Source organism: Pristiophorus japonicus, chromosome 2, assembly GCF_044704955.1.
Source record: "Pristiophorus japonicus isolate sPriJap1 chromosome 2, sPriJap1.hap1, whole genome shotgun sequence".
In the NCBI taxonomy this organism is placed as follows: Eukaryota; Metazoa; Chordata; class Chondrichthyes; family Pristiophoridae; genus Pristiophorus; species Pristiophorus japonicus.
The window spans coordinates 7,920,474-7,937,985 of record NC_091978.1 but is presented as its reverse complement, the minus strand read 5'-3'; the positions used below and the strand labels follow the sequence as shown (position 1 = coordinate 7,937,985).

The 17,512-nt window shown below is 76.6% G+C and overlaps 1 protein-coding gene across 1 annotated transcript in view; it reads right to left on the bottom strand.

Moving 5' to 3' along the window:
- Positions 1-1,005: 1,005 nt before the first annotated feature.
- LOC139228386 (dysferlin-like) overlaps positions 1,006-17,512 on the bottom strand; it is a 254,499-nt gene continuing 237,992 nt past the window's right edge. Inside the window, exons 20-21 of the mRNA XM_070859520.1 lie at positions 1,147-1,324; positions 1,006-1,040 (exon numbers count right to left, since the gene is read on the bottom strand). Of these exons, the coding sequence (XP_070715621.1) occupies positions 1,006-1,040; positions 1,147-1,324 (213 nt within the window). The remainder of the gene's footprint in view (positions 1,041-1,146; positions 1,325-17,512) is intronic.

The window sequence follows — 17,512 nt, the reverse complement described above, 5'->3', positions numbered from 1 at the left end:
CAGTCCAGCGCAAAGGTGGGGCCAGTGCTATGTGGCAGTGTGAAGGGCAGAGCCAGTGCAAGGGGCGGGACCAGTGCCATGTGGCAATGCGGGGGCGGGGCCAGTGCCATGTGGCAGTGTGGGGGCGGGGCCAGTGCGAGGGGCGGGGCCAGTGCCATGTGGCAATGCGGGGGCGGGGCCAGTGCCATGTGGCAGTGTGGGGGCGGGGCCAGTGCGAGGGGCGGGGCCAGTGCCATGTGGCAGCGTGAGGGGCAAGGCCGGAGTCAGGGGCGGGGTGGCCATCTTGGGATCACATGGGCCGAGACCACCAATCACAATGTAGTATTCTCATTTATGGTAATGGGAGCTACTTTCAATAAGAATACCCCAACAATCAAATAAAACACAACATAAATTTTATAAAAACTTCACTTTTTTAAAATTAATAGAAATTGCATTAAATTAAATGTTTTAGACAAACATTAAGTTTTTGGAAAATTAAAAAAAATGTTTTAATACCGCTAAAAATAAAGTTAACTTCATAGATGGGGTTTTTAATATAAAAAAATAAATCATATTTATTTATTTTGGCCCAATAAATAATGTTTACTTTTTCTATCTATTAAAACTCTTACGCTAGTGACAGCTAGCCCCATGCCTGCTTTACCAGTGTGAAGGGCAGAGCCAGTGCAAGGGGCGGGGCCAGTGCCAGGTGGCAGTGCGGGGGGCAGGGGCCAGTGCTATGTGGCAGTGTGGGGGCAGGGCCAGTGCGAGGGGCAGGGCCAGTGCCAGGTGGACATTCGCTGGGTAGGAGTTGAGTAAATTGCCCAAATCTCCGGCCGCGAAGGCCCTTTTCCCAGGGATGCGTTAGATTGGAAGCATTGCATGCCTAAACCCAAAACTTGCGGGGGCCTCTACGGCTGCGTGGGCAAACCGTATGTGCCCACAGGGACCGCGATATTTTGTATTTTATAAATGCTCCCTGTGAATTTTCTTTTTACCCCCGGACTTTGGATGAGCCTGTGGTTAATCTTCAGTTGCCGGGAACTCCAGGGGAAACCCTGGAGGGTTGGCAAAGCCGCATGTTCTAACTCCGCCTCCCATTGTTTGGGTACAAGGAACAAATTTGCATATTTGTGAATGAAGCGGGGGCGAAGGCAGACTTACCGTCGAACACGGCCCGGCTGTACTGGGTGGTGGAGGCCAGGGGCAGGCAGGTGGCGTCAAACTTGTTGCCGTAGTTACCGATGCTGACCTCGAACTGGATGGCGTCGCCCACTTCTTGGAGCATGGTGGCCGAGTAGAAGACAGCGCACAGGTGGAATTTACGCCGGCGAAGGTGCTTCTGTGGAGGGGCGGGAAAGAAGAGAAGTCGTAACGTATGCACCTGTGCGCATGCGCACGGGTTTGTAGAGCTGTTTGCCCGTCCGAACTGACCCCCCCCCCCGTCCGGACGGAATTCCTCATCGGCGCCAAACCCCGGAACCTCCCTCGGGAGCCGGCGCCTCGCAACTTGAGCCGCCTCCGGGAAATCCCCTCCGTGCCTTTCAGTGCTGCGCGGAAGGGATTCCTGTACGGGCTGCTCCTGCATACTCTCCAATTTACCATCCTCATCTTGCCGCCGGACACCATCTTGCCGTCCGGAGGAGGCAGGGGTCCCCAATGGAGTGCTCTCTACGCGGGAGTCCTCCCACTATTTATTGGGGACTTGGCCTGGAGGGTGGTGCACGGAGCAGTCCCGTGCAATCAGTTTTTAAGCCGGTTCACGGTAACTCCCAGGCCGCCTGCAATTTCTGCGGCCTGGAAGAGTCCGTGGTCCATGTCTATGTACAGTGTGTGAGGTTGCAGCCCCTATTCCATTATTTGATGGGGCTGCTCCTCAAATTCTGGTTGCACTTTAGTCCCACGCTCCTGATCTTTGGGCACCCTGTGCGGAGGGGAGCGGGCAGGTCGGAAGGCCTCCTCGTGGGCCTGCTCCTGGGCACGGCCAAGGGGGCCATCAGCCGGTCCAGGCAGCGGGCGATCGAGAGGGTCGTTCAGCCCGACTGCCTGCATCTCTTCCGCGGTTACATCCGGGCCAATTTGATTAAAGGTTTTCATTACAGTTTTAAACTGTTAATTTGTAGGGTGGGAGCGGGGTGGGAGTGGGGCGAGAGTGGGGAGGGAGCGGGGCGGGAGTGGGGCGAGAGCGTGGCGAGAGCGGGGAAGGAGCGGGACGGGAGTGGGGCGGGAGCGGGGCGAGAGTGGGGAGGGAGCGGGGCGAGAGCGGGGCGAGAGTGGGGAGGGAGCGGGGCGGGAGTGGGGCGAGAGCGTGGCGAGAGTGGGGAAGGAGCGGGACGGGAGTGGGGCGGGAGCGGGGCGAGAGTGGGGAGGGAGCGGGGTGGGAGCGGGGCGAGAGTGGGGCAGGAGCGGGGCGGGAGTGGGGCGAGAGTGGGGCGGGAGCGGGGCGGGAGTGGGGCGAGAGCGTGGCGAGAGTGGGGAGAGAGCGGGGTGGGAGCGGGGCGAGAGTGGTGCGGGAGCGGGGCGAGAGCGGGGTGGGAGTGGGGCGGGAGTGGGGCGGGAGCGGGGCGAGAGCGGGGTGGGAGTGGGGCGAGAGCGGGGAGGGAGTGGGGCGAGAGTGGGGCGGGAGCGGGGCGAGAGCGGGGTGGGAGTGGGGCGAGAGCGGGGAGGGAGTGGGGCGAGAGCGGGGAGGGAGTGGGGCGAGAGCGGGGAGGGAGCGGGGCGAGAGCGGGGAGGGAGCGGGGCGAGAGCAGGGTGGGAGCGGGGCGAGAGCGGGGAGGGAGCGGGGCGAGAGCGGGGAGGGAGCGGGGCGAGAGCGGGGTGGGAGTGGGGCGAGAGCGGGGCGAGAGCAGGGTGAGAGCGGGGCGAGAGCGGGGAGGGAGCGGGGCGAGAGCAGGGTGGGAGCGGGGCGAGAGCGGGGAGGGAGCGGGGCGAGAGCGGGGTGGGAGTGGGGCGAGAGCGGGGCGAGAGCAGGGTGAGAGCGGGGCGAGAGCGGGGAGGGAGCGGGGCGAGAGCGGGGCGAGAGCGGGGTGGGAGTGGGGCGAGAGCGGGGCGAGAGCGGGGCGGGACAGGGGCGGGAGTGGGGCGGGAGCGGGGAGGGAGCGGGGCGAGAGCGGGGAGGGAGTGGGGAGGGAGTGGGGCGAGAGCGGGGCGGGACAGGGGCGGGAGTGGGGCGGGAGCGGGGCGAGAGCGGGGCGGGAGTGGGGAGGGAGTGGGGCGAGAGCGGGGAGGGAGTGGGGAGGGAGTGGGGCGAGAGCGGGGCGAGAGCGGGGAGGGAGCGGGGCGAGAGCGGGGAGGGCGTGGGGAGGGAGTGGGGCGAGAGCGGGGAGGGAGTGGGGAGGGAGTGGGGCGAGAGCGGGGCGAGAGCGGGGTGGGAGTGGGGCGAGAGCGGGGAGGGAGTGGGGAGGGAGTGGGGCGAGAGCGGGGAGGGAGTGGGGAGGGAGTGGGGCGAGAGCGGGGCGAGAGCGGGGTGGGAGTGGGGCGAGAGCGGGGAGGGAGTGGGGAGGGAGTGGGGCGAGAGCGGGGCGAGAGCGGGGAGGGAGCGGGGCGAGAGCGGGGAGGGCGTGGGGAGGGAGTGGGGCGAGAGCGGGGCGAGAGCGGGGTGGGAGTGGGGCGAGAGCGGGGAGGGAGTGGGGAGGGAGTGGGGCGAGAGCGGGGAGGGAGTGGGGAGGGAGTGGGGCGAGAGCGGGGCGAGAGCGGGGTGGGAGTGGGGCGAGAGCGGGGAGGGAGTGGGGAGGGAGTGGGGCGAGAGCGGGGCGAGAGCGGGGTGGGAGTGGGGAGGGAGTGGGGCGAGAGCGGGGCGAGAGCGGGGTGGGAGTGGGGCGAGAGCGGGGAGGGAGTGGGGAGGGAGTGGGGCGAGAGCGGGGCGAGAGCGGGGTGGGAGTGGGGCGAGAGCGGGGAGGGAGTGGGGAGGGAGTGGGGCGAGAGCGGGGCGAGAGCGGGGAGGGAGCGGGGCGAGAGCGGGGAGGGCGTGGGGAGGGAGTGGGGCGAGAGCGGGGCGAGAGCGGGGTGGGAGTGGGGCGAGAGCGGGGCGAGAGCGGGGCGAGAGCGGGGAGGGAGCGGGGCGAGAGCGGGGAGGGAGTGGGGAGGGAGTGGGGCGAGAGCGGGGCGAGAGCGGGGTGGGAGTGGGGCGAGAGCGGGGCGGGAGCGGGGCGAGAGCGGGGTGGGAGTGGGGCGAGAGCGGGGAGGGAGTGGGGCGAGAGCGGGGAGGGAGCGGGGCGAGAGCGGGGAGGGAGCGGGGCGAGAGCAGGGTGGGAGCGGGGCGAGAGCGGGGAGGGAGCGGGGCGAGAGCGGGGAGGGCGTGGGGAGGGAGTGGGGCGAGAGCGGGGCGAGAGCGGGGTGGGAGTGGGGCGAGAGCGGGGCGAGAGCGGGGCGAGAGCGGGGAGGGAGCGGGGCGAGAGCGGGGAGGGAGTGGGGAGGGAGTGGGGCGAGAGCGGGGCGAGAGCGGGGTGGGAGTGGGGCGAGAGCGGGGCGGGAGCGGGGCGAGAGCGGGGTGGGAGTGGGGCGAGAGCGGGGAGGGAGTGGGGCGAGAGCGGGGAGGGAGCGGGGCGAGAGCGGGGAGGGAGCGGGGCGAGAGCAGGGTGGGAGCGGGGCGAGAGCGGGGAGGGAGCGGGGCGAGAGCGGGGTGGGAGTGGGGCGAGAGCGGGGAGGGAGCGGGGCGAGAGCGGGGCGGGAGCGGGGCGGGAGCGGGGCGAGAGCGGGGTGGGAGCGGGGCGAGAGCGGGGAGGGAGCGGGGCGAGAGCGGGGTGGGAGTGGGGCGAGAGCGGGGAGGGAGCGGGGCGAGAGTGGGGCGAGAGCGGGGCGAGAGTGGGGAGGGAGTGGGGCGAGAGCGGGGCGAGAGTGGGGAGGGAGCGGGGCGGGAGTGGGGCGAGAGCGGGGCGGGAGCGGAGTGGGGCGAGAGCGGGGAGAGAGCGGGGCGAGAGCGGGGCGAGAGCGGGGAGGGAGCGGGGCGGGAGTGGGGCGCGAGTGGGGAGGGAGCGGGGTGGGAGTGGGGCGAGAGTGGGGAGGGAGCGGGGCGGGAGCGGGGCGAGAGTGGGGCGAGAGCGGGGCGAGAGTGGGGAGGGAGTGGGGCGAGAGCGGGGCGAGAGTGGGGCGAGAGCGGGGCGAGAGTGGGGAGGGAGCGGGGAGGGAGCGGGGCGGGAGTGGGGCGAGAGCGGGGCGAGAGTGGGGAGGGAGCGGGGTGGGAGTGGGGCGAGAGCGGGGAGGGAGCGGGGGGAGAGCGGTGCGGGAGCGGGGCGGGAGCGGGGCGAGAGCGGGGAGAGAGCGGGGCGAGAGCGGGGCGAGAGCGGGGAGGGAGCGGGGCGGGAGTGGGGCGCGAGTGGCGAGGGAGCGGGGTGGGAGTGGGGCGAGAGTGGGGCGAGAGCGGGGCGAGAGTGGGGAGGGAGTGGGGCGAGAGCGGGGCGAGAGTGGGGAGGGAGTGGGGCGAGAGCGGGGAGGGAGCGGGGCGAGAGCGGGGCGGGGCGGGAGCGGGGCGAGAGCGGGGCGGGAGCGGGGCGAGAGCGGGGCGGGGCGGGAGCGGGGCGAGAGCGGGGCGGGAGCGGGGCGAGAGTGGGGCGAGAGCGGGGAGGGAGCGGGGCGAGAGCGGGGCGAGAGCGGGGAGGGAGCGGGGCGAGAGCAGGGTGGGAGTGGGGCGTGAGCAGGGTGGGAGGGGGGCGAGAGCAGGGTGGGAGCGGGGCGAGAGCGGGGAGGGAGCGGGGCGAGAGCAGGGTGGGAGCGGGGCGAGAGAAGGGTGGGAGCGGGGCGAGAGCGGGGAGGGAGCGGGGCGAGAGCGGGGAGGGAGCGGGGCGAGAGCAGGGTGGGAGGGGGGCGAGAGCAGGGTGGGAGCGGGGCGAGAGCGGGGAGGGAGCGGGGCGAGAGCAGGGTGGGAGCGGGGCGAGAGAAGGGTGGGAGCGGGGCGAGAGCGGGGAGGGAGCGGGGCGAGAGCGGGGTGGGAGTGGGGCGAGAGCGGGGAGGGAGCGGGGCGAGAGCGGGGCGGGAGCGGGGCGGGAGCGGGGCGAGAGTGGGGCGAGAGCGGGGCGAGAGTGGGGAGGGAGTGGGGCGAGAGCGGGGCGAGAGTGGGGAGGGAGCGGGGCGGGAGTGGGGCGAGAGCGGGGCGGGAGCGGAGCGAGAGTGGGGCGAGAGCGGGGAGGGAGCGGGGCGAGAGCAGGGTGGGAGGGGGGCGAGAGCAGGGTGGGAGCGGGGCGAGAGCGGGGAGGGAGCGGGGCGAGAGCGGGGCGAGAGCAGGGTGGGAGCGGGGCGAGAGCAGGGTGGGAGCGGGGCGAGAGCGGGGCGGGAGCGGGGCGGGAGCGGGGTGAGAGCGGGGTGGGAGTGGGGCGAGAGCGGGGAGGGAGCGGGGCGAGAGTGGGGCGAGAGCGGGGAGGGAGCGGGGCGAGAGCGGGGTGGGAGCGGGGCGAGAGCGGGGTGGGAGCGGGGCGAGAGCGGGGAGGGAGCGGGGCGAGAGCGGGGTGGGAGTGGGGCGAGAGCGGGGAGGGAGCGGGGCGAGAGTGGGGCGAGAGCGGGGCGAGAGTGGGGAGGGAGTGGGGCGGGAGCGGGGCGAGAGTGGGGCGAGAGCGGGGCGAGAGTGGGGAGGGAGCGGGTGGGAGTGGGGCGAGAGTGGGGAGGGAGCGGGGCGGGAGCGGGGCGAGAGTGGGGCGAGAGCGGGGCGAGAGTGGGGCGGGAGTGGGGCGAGAGTGGGGAGGGAGCGGGGCGGGAGTGGGGCGAGAGCGGGGCGAGAGTGGGGAGGGAGCGGGGTGGGAGTGGGGCGAGAGCGGGGAGGGAGCGGGGGGAGAGCGGTGCGGGAGCGGGGCGGGAGCGGGGCGAGAGCGGGGAGGGAGCGGGGCGGGAGCGGGGCGAGAGCGGGGTGGGAGTGGGGCGAGAGCGGGGAGGGAGCGGGGTGGGAGTGGGGCGAGAGCGGGGAGGGAGCGGGGCGAGAGCGGGGCGGGAGCGGGGCGAGAGCGGGGTGGGAGTGGGGCGAGAGCGGGGAGGGAGTGGGGCGAGAGCGGGGAGGGAGCGGGGCGAGAGCGGGGTGGGAGTGGGGCGAGAGCGGGGAGGGAGCGGGGCGAGAGTGGGGCGAGAGCGGGGCGGGGCGGGAGCGGGGCGAGAGCGGGGCGGGAGCGGGGCGAGAGCGGGGTCGGAGTGGGGCGAGAGCGGGGAGGGAGCGGGGCGAGAGCGGGGCGAGAGCGGGGAGGGAGCGGGGCGAGAGCGGGGCGAGAGCGGGGAGGGAGCGGGGCGAGAGCAGGGTGGGAGTGGGGCGAGAGCAGGGTGGGAGCGGGGCGAGAGCGGGGAGGGAGCGGGGCAAGAGCGGGGTGGGAGCGGGGCGAGAGCGGGGAGGGAGCGGGGCGAGAGCGGGGCGAGAGCGGGGCGAGAGCGGGGCGAGAGCGGGGAGGGAGCGGGGCGAGAGCGGGGAGGGAGCGGGGCGAGAGCGGGGCGAGAGCGGGGCGAGAGCGGGGCGAGAGCGGGGAGGGAGCGGGGCGAGAGCGGGGAGGGAGTGGGGCGAGAGCGGGGAGGGAGCGGGGCGAGAGCGGGGTGGGAGCGGGGCGAGAGCGGGGAGGGAGCGGGGCGAGAGCGGGGCGAGAGCGGGGAGGGAGCGGGGCGAGAGCGGGGAGGGAGCGGGGCGAGAGCGGGGTGGGAGTGGGGCGAGAGCGGGGAGGGAGCGGGGCGAGAGCGGGGCGGGAGCGGGGCGGGAGCGGAGTGAGAGCGGGGTGGGAGCGGGGCGAGAGCGGGGAGGGAGCGGGGCGAGAGCGGGGTGGGAGTGGGGCGAGAGCGGGGAGGGAGCGGGGCGAGAGTGGGGCGAGAGCGGGGCGAGAGTGGGGAGGGAGCGGGGAGGGAGCGGGGCGAGAGTGGGGAGGGAGCGGGGCGGGAGTGGGGCGAGAGCGGGGCGGGAGCGGAGCGGGGCGGGATCGGGGCGAGAGCGGGGTCGGAGTGGGGCGAGAGCGCCGAGAGAGCGGGGCGAGAGCGGGGCGAGAACGGGGAGGGAGCGAGGCGGGAGTGGGGCGAGAGCGGGGCGAGAGTGGGGAGGGAGCGGGGAGGGAGCGGGGGGAGAGCGGTGCGAGAGTGGGGAGGGAGCGGGGGGAGAGCGGTGCGGGAGCGGGGCGGGAGCGGGGCGAGAGCGGGAAGGGAGCGGGGCGGGAGCGGGGCGAGAGTGGGGCGAGAGCGGGGCGAGAGTGGGGAGGGAGTGGGGTGAGAGCGGGGCGAGAGTGGGGCGCGAGTGGGGAGGGAGCGGGGTGGGAGTGGGGCGAGAGTGGGGAGGGAGCGGGGCGGGAGCGGGGCGAGAGTGGGGCGAGAGCGGGGCGAGAGTGGGGAGGGAGTGGGGCGAGAGCGGGGCGAGAGTGGGGAGGGAGCGGGAAGGGAGCGGGGGGAGAGCGGTGCGAGAGTGGGGAGGGAGCGGGGGGAGAGCGGTGCGGGAGCGGGGCGGGAGCGGGGCGAGAGCGGGGAGGGAGCGGGGCCGGAGCGGGGCGAGAGCGGGGTGGGAGTGGGGCGAGAGCGGGGAGGGAGGGGGCGAGAGCGGGGCGGGAGCGGGGCGGGAGCGGGGCAAGAGCGGGGTGGGAGCGGGGCGAGAGCGGGGTCGGAGTGGGGCGAGAGCGGGGTGGGAGTGGGGCGAGAGCGGGGCAAGAGCGGGGTGGGAGTGGGGCGAGAGCGGGGTGGGAGTGGGGCGAGAGCGGGGAGGGAGCGGGGCGAGAGCGGGGAGGGAGCGGGGCGAGAGTGGGGCGAGAGCGGGGCGAGAGTGGGGCGAGAGCGGGGCAAGAGCGGGGTGGGAGTGGGGCGGGAGCGGGGCAAGAGCGGGGTGGGAGTGGGGCGAGAGCGGGGAGGGAGCGGGGCGAGAGTGGGGCGAGAGCGGGGCGAGAGCGGGGCGGGGCGGGAGCGGGGCGAGAGCGGGGCGGGAGCGGGGCGAGAGCGGGATCGGAGTGGGGCGAGAGCGGGGAGGGAGCGGGGCGAGAGCGGGGCGAGAGCGGGGAGGGAGCGGGGCGGGAGTGGGGCGCGAGTGGGGAGGGAGCGGGGTGGGAGTGGGGCGGGAGCGGGGCGAGAGTGGGGAGGGAGTGGGGCGAGAGCGGGGCGAGAGTGGGGAGGGAGCGGGCAGGGAGCGGGGAGGGAGCGGGGCGAGAGCGGGGCGAGAGCGGGGCGAGAGCGGGGCGAGAGTGGGGAGGGAGCGGGGCGAGAGCGGGGCGGGAGTGGGGCGAGAGTGGGGCGAGAGCGGGGCGAGAGTGGGGCGAGAGTGGGGAGGGAGCGGGGTTGGAGTGGGGCGACAGTGGGGCGAGAGCGGGGCGAGAGTGGGGAGAGAGTGGGGCGAGAGCGGGGCGAGAGTGGGGAGGGAGCGGGGAGGGAGCGGGGCGAGAGCGGGGCGAGAGCGGGGCGAGAGCGGGGCGGGAGCGGGGCGGGAGCGGGGCGAGAGGGGGGAGGGAGCGGGGAGGGAGCGGGGAGGGAGCGGGGCGAGAGCGGGGCGAGAGCGGGGAGGGAGCGGGGCGAGAGCGGGGCGAGAGCGGGGCGAGAGCGGGGAGGGAGCGGGGCGAGAGCGGGGCGGGAGCGGGGCGAGAGTGGGGCGAGAGCGGGGAGGGAGCGGGGAGGGAGTGGGGCGAGAGCGGGGCGAGAGCGGGGCGAGAGTGGGGAGGGAGCGGGGCGAGAGCGGGGCGGGAGTGGGGCGAGAGTGGGGCGAGAGCGGGGAGGGAGCGGGGTGGGAGTGGGGCGAGAGTGGGGCGAGAGTGGGGCGAGAGTGGGGAGGGAGTGGGGCGAGAGCGGGGCGAGAGTGGGGCGAGAGTGGGGCGAGAGTGGGGCGAGAGTGGGGAGGGAGCGGGGCGAGAGTGGGGCGAGAGCGGGGCGAGAGTGGGGCGAGAGTGGGGCGAGAGTGGAGCGAGAGTGGGGAGGGAGCGGGGCGAGAGTGGGGCGAGAGCGGGGCGAGAGTGGGGCGAGAGTGGGGAGGGAGCGGGGTTGGAGTGGGGCGAGAGTGGGGAGGGAGCGGGGCGGGAGCGGGGCGAGAGTGGGGCGAGAGCGGGGCGAGAGTGGGGAGGGAGTGGGGCGAGAGCGGGGCGAGAGTGGGGAGGGAGCGGGGCGGGAGTGGGGCGAGAGCGGGGCGAGAGTGGGGAGGGAGCGGGGCGAGAGCGGGGCGAGAGTGGGGAGGGAGCGGGGCGAGAGTGGGGAGGGAGCGGGGCGGGAGCGGGGCGAGAGTGGGGCGAGAGCGGGGCGAGAGTGGGGAGGGAGTGGGGCGAGAGCGGGGCGAGAGTGGGGAGGGAGCGGGGCGGGAGTGGGGCGAGAGCGGGGCGAGAGTGGGGAGGGAGCGGGGCGGGAGTGGGGCGAGAGTGGGGAGGGAGCGGGGCGGGAGCGGGGCGAGAGCGGGGCGAGAGTGGGAAGGGAGCGGGGCGGGAGCGGGGCGAGAGCGGGGCGAGAGCGGGGCGGGAGTGGGGCGGGAGTGGGGAGGGAGTGGGGCGAGATCGGGGCGAGAGTGGGGAGGGAGTGGGGCGGGAGCGGGGCGAGAGCGGGGAGAGAGCGGGGCGGGAGCGGGGCGAGACCGGGGCGAGAGTGGGGCGAGAGTGGGGAGGGAGCGGGGCGGGAGTGGGGCGAGAGCGGGGTGAGAGCGGGGCGAGAGTGGGGAGGGAGCGGTGCGAGAGCGGGGCGAGAGTGGGGAGGGACTGGGGCAAGAGTGGGGCGGGAGCGGGGCGAGAGCGGGGAGGGAGCGGGGCGGGAGTGGGGCGGGAGCGGGGCGGGAGTGGGGCGGGAGCGGGGCGAGAGCGGGGTGGGAGCGGGGAGGGAGCGGGGCGAGAGTGGGCCGGGAGTGGGGCGGGAGTGGGGCGAGAGCGGGGCGAGAGCGGGGCGGGAGCGGGGAGGGAGCGGGGCGAGAGTGGGGCGGGAGCGGTGTGAGAGTGGGGCGGGAGCGGGGCGAGAGCGGGGCGGGAGCGGGGAGGGAGCGGGGCGAGAGTGGGGCGGGAGCGGTGTGAGAGTGGGGCGGGAGCGGGGAGGGAGCGGGGCGAGAGGGGGCGGGAGCGGGGAGGGAGCGGGGCGAGAGCGGGGCGGGAGCGGTGTGAGAGTGGGGCGGGAGCGGGGAGGGAGCGGGGCGAGAGGGGGCGGGAGCGGGGAGGGAGCGGGGTGAGAGCGGGGAGGGAGCGGAGCGAGAGCGGGGAGGGAGCGGGGCGAGAGCGGGGCGGGAGCGGTGCGAGAGCGGGGCGGGAGCGGGGCGTGAGCGGGGCGGGAGCGGGGCGGGAGCGGGGAGGGAGCGGTGTGAGAGTGGGGCGGGAGCGGTGCGAGAGCGGGGCGGGAGCGGGGCGGGAGCGGGGAGGGAGCGGGGAGGGAGCGGGGAGGGAGCGGGGCGAGAGCGGGGAGAGAGCGGGGCGGGAGCGGGGCGAGACCGGGGCGAGAGTGGGGCGGGAGCGGGGCGGGAGTGGGGCGAGAGCGGGGAGGGAGCGGGGCGGGAGTGGGGCGAGAGTGGGGAGGGAGCGGTGCGAGAGTGGGGCGGGAGCGGTGCGAGAGCGGGGTGGGAGCGGGTAGGGAGCGGGGCGAGAGTGGGGCGAGAGTGGGGCGAGAGCGGGGAGGGAGCGGGGCGAGAGTGGGGCGAGAGCGGGGCGAGAGTGGGGAGGGAGCGGGGCGCGGGTGGGGCGGGAGTGGGGCGAGAGTGGGGCGGGAGCGGTGTGAGAGTGGGGCGGGAGCGGGGAGGGAGCGGGGCGAGAGTGGGGCGGGAGCGGGGAGGGAGCGGGGTGAGAGCGGGGAGGGAGCGGGGCGAGAGTGGGGCGAGAGCGGGGCGAGAGTGGGGCGAGAGCGGGGAGGGAGCGGGGCGCGGGTGGGGCGGGAGTGGGGCGAGAGTGGGGCGGGAGTGGGGCGAGAGCGGGGCGAGAGCGGGGCGAGAGTGGGGCGAGAGCGGGGAGGGAGCGGGGAGGGAGCGGGGAGGGAGCGGGGAGGGAGTGGGGCGAGAGCGGGGCGAGAGCGGGGCGGGAGTGGGGCGAGAGCGGGGCGAGAGCGGGGAGGGAGCGGGGAGGGAGCGGGGCGAGAGCGGGGCGAGAGCGGGGCGAGAGTGGGGCGAGAGCGGGGAGGGAGCGGGGCGAGAGTGGGGCGAGAGTGGGGCGAGAGCGGGGAGGGAGCGGGGCGGGAGTAGGGCGGGAGTGGGGCGAGAGTGGGGCGGGAGCGGTGTGAGAGCGGGGCGAGAGCGGGGCGAGAGCGGGGAGGGAGCGGGGCGAGAGTGGGGCGGGAGTGGGGCGAGAGTGGGGCGGGAGCGGGGCGGGAGTAGGGCCGGAGTGAAGCTGGAGCGGTGTGAGAGCGGGGCGTGAGTGGGGCGAGAGCGGGGCGAGAGCGGGGCGAGAGCGGGGCGGGAGCGGGGCGAGAGCGGGGTGGGAGTGGGGCGAGAGCGGGGAGGGAGCGGGGCGAGAGTGGGGCGAGAGCGGGGCGAGAGCGGGGCGGGAGCGGGGCGAGAGCGGGGTCGGAGTGGGGCGAGAGCGGGGAGGGAGCGGGGCGAGAGCGGGGCGAGAGCGGGGAGGGAGCGGGGCGGGAGTGGGGCGCGAGTGGGGAGGGAGCGGGGTGGGAGTGGGGCGGGAGCGGGGCGAGAGTGGGGAGGGAGTGGGGCGAGAGCGGGGCGAGAGCGGGGCGAGAGTGGGGAGGGAGCGGGGAGGGAGCGGGGAGGGAGCGGGGCGAGAGCGGGGCGAGAGCGGGGCGAGAGTGGGGAGGGAGCGGGGCGAGAGCGGGGCGGGAGTGGGGCGAGAGTGGGGCGAGAGCGGGGCGAGAGTGGGGCGAGAGTGGGGAGGGAGCGGGGTTGGAGTGGGGCGAGAGTGGGGCGAGAGCGGGGCGAGAGTGGGGAGGGAGTGGGGCGAGAGCGGGGCGAGAGTGGGGAGGGAGCGGGTAGGGAGCGGGGAGGGAGCGGGGTGGGAGTGGGGCGAGAGCGGGGCGAGAGCGGGGCGGGAGCGGGGCGAGAGTGGGGCGAGAGCGGGGCGAGAGTGGGGAGGGAGTGGGGCGAGAGCGGGGCGAGAGTGGGGAGGGAGCGGGGAGGGAGCGGGGCGAGAGTGGGGAGGGAGTGGGGTGAGAGCGGGGCGAGAGTGGGGAGGGAGCGGGGCGGGAGTGGGGCGAGAGCGGGGCGGGAGCGGAGCGGGGCGGGATCGGGGCGAGAGCGGGGTCGGAGTGGGGCGAGAGCGCCGAGAGAGCGGGGCGAGAGCGGGGCGAGAACGGGGAGGGAGCGAGGCGGGAGTGGGGCGAGAGCGGGGCGAGAGTGGGGAGGGAGCGGGGAGGGAGCGGGGGGAGAGCGGTGCGAGAGTGGGGAGGGAGCGGGGGGAGAGCGGTGCGGGAGCGGGGCGGGAGCGGGGCGAGAGTGGGGAGGGAGCGGGGGGAGAGCGGTGCGGGAGCGGGGTGGGAGTGGGGCGAGAGCGGGGAGGGAGCGGGGCGAGAGCGGGAAGGGAGCGGGGCGGGAGCGGGGCGAGAGTGGGGCGAGAGCGGGGCGAGAGTGGGGAGGGAGTGGGGTGAGAGCGGGGCGAGAGTGGGGCGCGAGTGGGGAGGGAGCGGGGTGGGAGTGGGGCGAGAGTGGGGAGGGAGCGGGGCGGGAGCGGGGCGAGAGTGGGGCGAGAGCGGGGCGAGAGTGGGGAGGGAGTGGGGCGAGAGCGGGGCGAGAGTGGGGAGGGAGCGGGGGGAGAGCGGTGCGGGAGCGGGGCGGGAGCGGGGCGAGAGTGGGGCGAGAGCGGGGCGAGAGTGGGGAGGGAGCGGGGCGAGAGTGGGGCGAGAGCGGGGAGGGAGCGGGAAGGGAGCGGGGGGAGAGCGGTGCGAGAGTGGGGAGGGAGCGGGGGGAGAGCGGTGCGGGAGCGGGGCGGGAGCGGGGCGAGAGCGGGGAGGGAGCGGGGCCGGAGCGGGGCGAGAGCGGGGTGGGAGTGGGGCGAGAGCGGGGAGGGAGGGGGCGAGAGCGGGGAGGGAGCGGGGCGAGAGTGGGGCGAGAGCGGGGCGAGAGCGGGGCGGGGCGGGAGCGGGGCGAGAGCGGGGCGGGAGCGGGGCGGGAGCGGGGCGGGAGCGGGGCAAGAGCGGGGTGGGAGCGGGGCGAGAGCGGGGTGGGAGTGGGGCGAGAGCGGGGAGGGAGCGGGGCGAGAGTGGGGCGAGAGCGGGGCGAGAGCGGGGCGGGGCGGGAGCGGGGCGAGAGCGGGGCGGGAGCGGGGCGGGAGCGGGGCGGGAGCGGGGCAAGAGCGGGGTGGGAGCGGGGCGAGAGCGGGGTGGGAGTGGGGCGAGAGCGGGGAGGGAGCGGGGCGAGAGTGGGGCGAGAGCGGGGCGAGAGCGGGGCGGGGCGGGAGCGGGGCGAGAGCGGGGCGGGAGCGGGGCGAGAGCGGGGTCGGAGTGGGGCGAGAGCGGGGAGGGAGCGGGGCGAGAGCGGGGCGAGAGCGGGGAGGGAGCGGGGCGGGAGTGGGGCGCGAGTGGGGAGGGAGCGGGCAGGGAGCGGGGAGGGAGCGGGGCGAGAGCGGGGCGAGAGCGGGGCGAGAGCGGGGCGAGAGTGGGGAGGGAGCGGGGCGAGAGCGGGGCGGGAGTGGGGCGAGAGTGGGGCGAGAGCGGGGCGAGAGTGGGGCGAGAGTGGGGAGGGAGCGGGGTTGGAGTGGGGCGAGAGTGGGGCGAGAGCGGGGCGAGAGTGGGGAGAGAGTGGGGCGAGAGCGGGGCGAGAGTGGGGAGGGAGCGGGGAGGGAGCGGGGAGGGAGCGGGGTGGGAGTGGGGCGAGAGCGGGGCGGGAGTGGGGCGGGAGCGGGGCGGGAGTGGGGCGGGAGCGGGGCGAGAGCGGGGTGGGAGCGGGGAGGGAGCGGGGCGAGAGTGGGCCGGGAGTGGGGCGGGAGTGGGGCGAGAGCGGGGCGAGAGCGGGGCGGGAGCGGGGAGGGAGCGGGGCGAGAGTGGGGCGGGAGCGGTGTGAGAGTGGGGCGGGAGCGGGGCGAGAGCGGGGCGGGAGCGGGGAGGGAGCGGGGCGAGAGTGGGGCGGGAGCGGTGTGAGAGTGGGGCGGGAGCGGGGAGGGAGCGGTGTGAGAGTGGGGCGGGAGCGGGGCGAGAGCGGGGCGGGAGCGGGGCGGGAGCGGGGCGGGAGCGGGGAGGGAGCGGGGAGGGAGCGGGGAGGGAGCGGGGCGAGAGCGGGGAGAGAGCGGGGCGGGAGCGGGGCGAGACCGGGGCGAGAGTGGGGCGAGAGTGGGGAGGGAGCGGGGCGGGAGTGGGGCGAGAGCGGGGAGGGAGCGGGGCGAGAGTGGGGCGGGAGCGGTGTGAGAGTGGGGCGGGAGCGGGGAGGGAGCGGGGCGAGAGGGGGCGGGAGCGGTGTGAGAGTGGGGCGGGAGCGGGGCGAGAGCGGGGCGGGAGCGGGGAGGGAGCGGGGAGGGAGCGGGGCGGGAGTGGGGCGAGAGTGGGGAGGGAGCGGTGCGAGAGTGGGGCGGGAGCGGGGAGGGAGCGGGGCGAGAGTGGGGCGGGAGCGGTGTGAGAGTGGGGCGGGAGCGGGGAGGGAGCGGGGCGAGAGGGGGCGGGAGCGGTGTGAGAGTGGGGCGGGAGCGGGGCGAGAGCGGGGCGGGAGCGGGGAGGGAGCGGGGCGGGAGCGGGGAGGGAGCGGGGCGAGAGTGGGGCGGGAGCGGTGTGAGAGTGGGGCGGGAGCGGGGAGGGAGCGGGGCGAGAGGGGGCGGGAGCGGGGAGGGAGCGGGGTGAGAGCGGGGAGGGAGCGGAGCGAGAGCGGGGAGGGAGCGGGGCGAGAGCGGGGCGGGAGCGGTGCGAGAGCGGGGCGGGAGCGGGGCGGGAGCGGGGCGGGAGCGGGGAGGGAGCGGGGAGGGAGCGGGGAGGGAGCGGGGCGAGAGCGGGGAGAGAGCGGGGCGGGAGCGGGGCGAGACCGGGGCGAGAGTGGGGCGAGAGTGGGGAGGGAGCGGGGCGGGAGTGGGGCGAGAGCGGGGAGGGAGCGGGGCGGGAGTGGGGCGAGAGTGGGGAGGGAGCGGTGCGAGAGTGGGGCGGGAGCGGTGCGAGAGCGGGGTGGGAGCGGGTAGGGAGCGGGGCGAGAGCGGGGAGAGAGCGGGGCGGGAGCGGGGCGAGACCGGGGCGAGAGTGGGGCGAGAGTGGGGAGGGAGCGGGGCGGGAGTGGGGCGAGAGCGGGGAGGGAGCGGGGCGGGAGTGGGGCGAGAGTGGGGAGGGAGCGGTGCGAGAGTGGGGCGGGAGCGGTGCGAGAGCGGGGTGGGAGCGGGTAGGGAGCGGGGCGAGAGTGGGGCGAGAGTGGGGCGAGAGCGGGGAGGGAGCGGGGCGAGAGTGGGGCGAGAGCGGGGCGAGAGTGGGGAGGGAGCGGGGCGCGGGTGGGGCGGGAGTGGGGCGAGAGTGGGGCGGGAGCGGTGTGAGAGTGGGGCGGGAGCGGGGAGGGAGCGGGGCGAGAGTGGGGCGGGAGCGGGGAGGGAGCGGGGTGAGAGCGGGGAGGGAGCGGGGCGAGAGTGGGGCGAGAGCGGGGCGAGAGTGGGGCGAGAGCGGGGAGGGAGCGGGGCGCGGGTGGGGCGGGAGTGGGGCGAGAGTGGGGCGGGAGTGGGGCGAGAGCGGGGCGAGAGCGGGGCGAGAGTGGGGCGAGAGCAGGGAGGGAGCGGGGAGGGAGCGGGGAGGGAGCGGGGAGGGAGTGGGGCGAGAGCGGGGAGGGAGCGGGGAGGGAGCGGGGCGAGAGCGGGGCGAGAGCGGGGCGAGAGTGGGGCGAGAGCGGGGAGGGAGCGGGGCGAGAGTGGGGCGAGAGTGGGGCGAGAGCGGGGAGGGAGCGGGGCGGGAGTAGGGCGGGAGTGGGGCGAGAGTGGGGCGGGAGCGGTGTGAGAGCGGGGCGAGAGCGGGGCGAGAGCGGGGAGGGAGCGGGGCGAGAGTGGGGCGGGAGTGGGGCGAGAGTGGGGCGGGAGCGGGGCGGGAGTAGGGCCGGAGTGAAGCTGGAGCGGTGTGAGAGCGGGGCGTGAGTGGGGCGAGAGCGGGGCGAGAGCGGGGCAAGAGCGGGGCGGGAGCGGGGCGAGAGCGGGGTGGGAGTGGGGCGAGAGCGGGGAGGGAGCGGGGCGAGAGCGGGGCGGGAGCGGGGCGGGAGCGGGGCAAGAGCGGGGTGGGAGCGGGGCGAGAGCGGGGAGGGAGCGGGGCGAGAGTGGGCGAGAGCGGGGCGAGAGCGGGGCGGGAGCGGGGAGGGAGCGGGGCGGGAGTGGGGCGCGAGTGGGGAGGGAGCGGGGTGGGAGTGGGGCGGGAGCGGGGCGAGAGTGGGGAGGGAGTGGGGCGAGAGCGGGGCGAGAGCGGGGCGAGAGTGGGGAGGGAGCGGGGAGGGAGCGGGGAGGGAGCGGGGCGAGAGCGGGGCGAGAGCGGGGCGAGAGTGGGGAGGGAGCGGGGCGAGAGCGGGGCGGGAGTGGGGCGAGAGTGGGGCGAGAGCGGGGCGAGAGTGGGGCGAGAGTGGGGAGGGAGCGGGGTTGGAGTGGGGCGAGAGTGGGGCGAGAGCGGGGCGAGAGTGGGGAGGGAGTGGGGCGAGAGCGGGGCGAGAGTGGGGAGGGAGCGGGTAGGGAGCGGGGAGGGAGCGGGGTGGGAGTGGGGCGAGAGCGGGGCGGGAGCGGGGCGAGAGTGGGGCGAGAGCGGGGCGAGAGCGGGGAGGGAGCGGGGAGGGAGCGGGGCGAGAGTG